This window comes from Capsicum annuum, chromosome 12, assembly GCF_002878395.1.
Source record: "Capsicum annuum cultivar UCD-10X-F1 chromosome 12, UCD10Xv1.1, whole genome shotgun sequence".
Lineage (NCBI taxonomy): Eukaryota > Viridiplantae > Streptophyta > Magnoliopsida > Solanales > Solanaceae > Capsicum > Capsicum annuum.
In genome coordinates, this window is record NC_061122.1 from 207,991,377 (window position 1) to 207,993,872 (window position 2,496).

Below are 2,496 nucleotides of genomic sequence, written 5' to 3' on the forward strand. Positions count from 1 at the left end.
CTGAGTACAACAGGGTGTCAAACTGTACCACTTCTAAGAAAATCTGGGATGCCTTGGTCAATGCACATGAAGGCACCTCTCAAGTAAGGAAGTGTAGAATCACCATTCTCCTTACTGAATATGATGCTTTCAAGATAAAGGAAAATGAATTACTTCACAAAATAATGACTAGACTTACTGCCTTAACAAATGAATTGACCTCCTTAGGAAAAGACATTTCTGTGGAGGAACAAGTTGAAAAAAGTGTAAAGGGTATTGCCTAAGTCAAAATGAGATGTTAAGGTTACTTAGGGAAGAAAAGGATCTCACTCAAATGACATTGGATGAATTGGTAGGTAATCTTAAGACTTATGAGATGCAAATTGATGGGATCAAGAAAAAAGTGGTATCCCCTAAGAGAACCTTGGTGTTGAAAGCATCTGACAGTGATGAAAAAGTTGAACTTGATGAAGAACAAGTTGCCTTCATAACTAAGAACTTCAACAAGTTTTTCAAAAAAAAAAAGAGGAACAGGTAGCAAGAAACGTTCCAATGACAATCCAAATGGATGCTACAAGTGTGGTAAAATTAGTCATCAGATCAAAGACTATCCCATCTTGGAAATAGAGTGGAGAAAGGAAAGAGCTGAAAAGGAATTAAAAGAAAAGGCCAAAAAAAAAGAGAATTCTATGGTAGCCACTTAGGGATCTGATTCAGACGAGTCGGATGATGAAGAAATTGATGAAACTGCACTCATGACCATCGAAGATTCAGACGTGGAAGAAAAATATGGTACTTCTGAGGTAAGCATTCTAGAGCTTTAAGAAAAATTGCACTTATATTCTAAAACAAAACTTGTGTCCTTAATGAGTGCTCTAATTGATGATTTCGAAGAATTAACTTCTGATAGGGATGAGTTATTCAACAGTCTTGCAAGCCTTAAATTTGACTTCATTGATTTAGAACCTTGTAAAAACACTGTTGAAAACAAAACAACACTCTTAAGGAACAGGTTGTACAACTTAATTCTGCAAATGCTACACTCAAAACTAAAATCCTAAAACTGACACTTATTGAAAAAGAAAAAAAAGGGTAAGAGCAAGGAACAGGAAAATGTTGAACTTGAGTTAATCAAACGATGAACAATTTGAGCCAAGAAATTTCTAAACTAAAGCTTGATCTTGAAAGAGCAAACAGGTGGACAAATTCTTCTAGAATTGTTCACAAATTGAGTGAAAGAAGTCACTGTGAAAAATCTAGACTGGGTTTTTACAAAAACCTTGATATTACTTAAGATTTGTACTACATTTGTGGTAATTTCGGTCATCCAACTACTGAATGTCCTGTTGCTACAAAAAGCAGATCTAGGAGTATAAATCTAACAAATAAACCAGCTCAAACCAATATAAGGAAAACAAAAACTGTGAAAAGAAACAGGTTGTGCAACCTGTTGCCTGCATGGACTAGAAGAACTTTGATTCATCTTTTTACTCATAAAAAGGTCCCAAGCTTGTCTGGGTTCCTAAATCTAACCCCTGATTTACTTTTACAGATGAGAGTGAAAGAAAGCAAAAAGCATTGGTACCTGGATAATGCCTGCTCAAGACACATGACTGGTGATAAGAAGAAACTCCTTTCATTCTCCAAAATAAGTGGGGGTGGATTTTCATTTGGTGATGGCAAAAATGGAGTTATTATTGAAGTTGAAAAGATTGGTACATCTGAATCAAGGGCATTAGAGGATGTCTACCTTGTGGAAGGATTGAAGCACAACCTGCTTATCATATCACAACTGTGCGATAAAGGTAACAAAGTTATTTTTACTTCTACAGGAGTCAAAGTCAAAAGGATGGACACCAAGGAGGTTGTGCTCACTGCAAAAAGATCCAATAATGTGTACAAAGTTGACATAATGACAATGCCAGAAACAAAGCTGACTTTTTTGAGTGCTATAGAAAATGACCTCCTCCTCTGGCACATGAGACTTGGACATACAAGTCGAAAACAATTAAACAGACTTTCTTCCAAAGATATGGTATTGGGCTTGCCCAAAACCGAGTTCATGGAAGAAAGGGTTTGCAGTGCCTGTGTAAGGGAGAATTAGGTAAAGTCTTCCTTCAAATCACACACAAGTGCCTTGATCTAATCCATATGGATTTGTGTGGGCCAATGAGACTACAAAGCAGAGGTGGGAAGAGGTATGTTTTTATGATTGTTGATGATTATTCTAGATTTACCTGGACATTGTTTCTAGCCTCCAAAGAATATGTCTTTGATGTCTTTACTATAGTCATAAAAAAAAATTGAAAAGAAACTGGGCACTTCCCTAATTTCCATAAGATCTGACCATGGTACAGAATTTAAAAATGTCAAGTTTCTAGAATTCTATTCTGCAAATGGTATAGATCATAATTTCTCTGCTCCTAGAACACACTACTTAAAAAAAAGGCAAAAACCGACCACAGAAAAAACCGACCACTAGTGGTCCGATTTTAATTTTTTTATTTTAAAAAGCGA

The 2,496-nt window shown here is 35.9% G+C and overlaps 1 protein-coding gene across 1 annotated transcript; it reads left to right on the forward strand.

The window, feature by feature from the left end:
• Positions 1-734: 734 nt before the first annotated feature.
• Positions 735-2,083, forward strand: LOC107848958. Its single transcript, XM_016693663.1, has 2 exons — positions 735-782; positions 1,532-2,083. The coding sequence occupies exons 1-2, from the start codon at positions 735-737 to the stop codon at positions 2,081-2,083; spliced, it is 600 nt and encodes a 199-aa protein (XP_016549149.1).
• The last annotated feature ends 413 nt before the right edge of the window (positions 2,084-2,496 follow it).

What these genes read in the sequence shown, in the direction of transcription:
- LOC107848958 (XM_016693663.1), top strand. Translation starts at nt 735, where the DNA reads ATGACCATCGAAGATTCAGACGTGGAAGAAAAATATGGTACTTCTGAG. An exon ending in AAAAATATGGTACTTCTGAG is followed by an intron (nt 783 to 1,531) that starts GTAAGCATTCTA and finishes TTACTTTTACAG; the next exon opens with ATGAGAGTGAAAGAAAGCAA.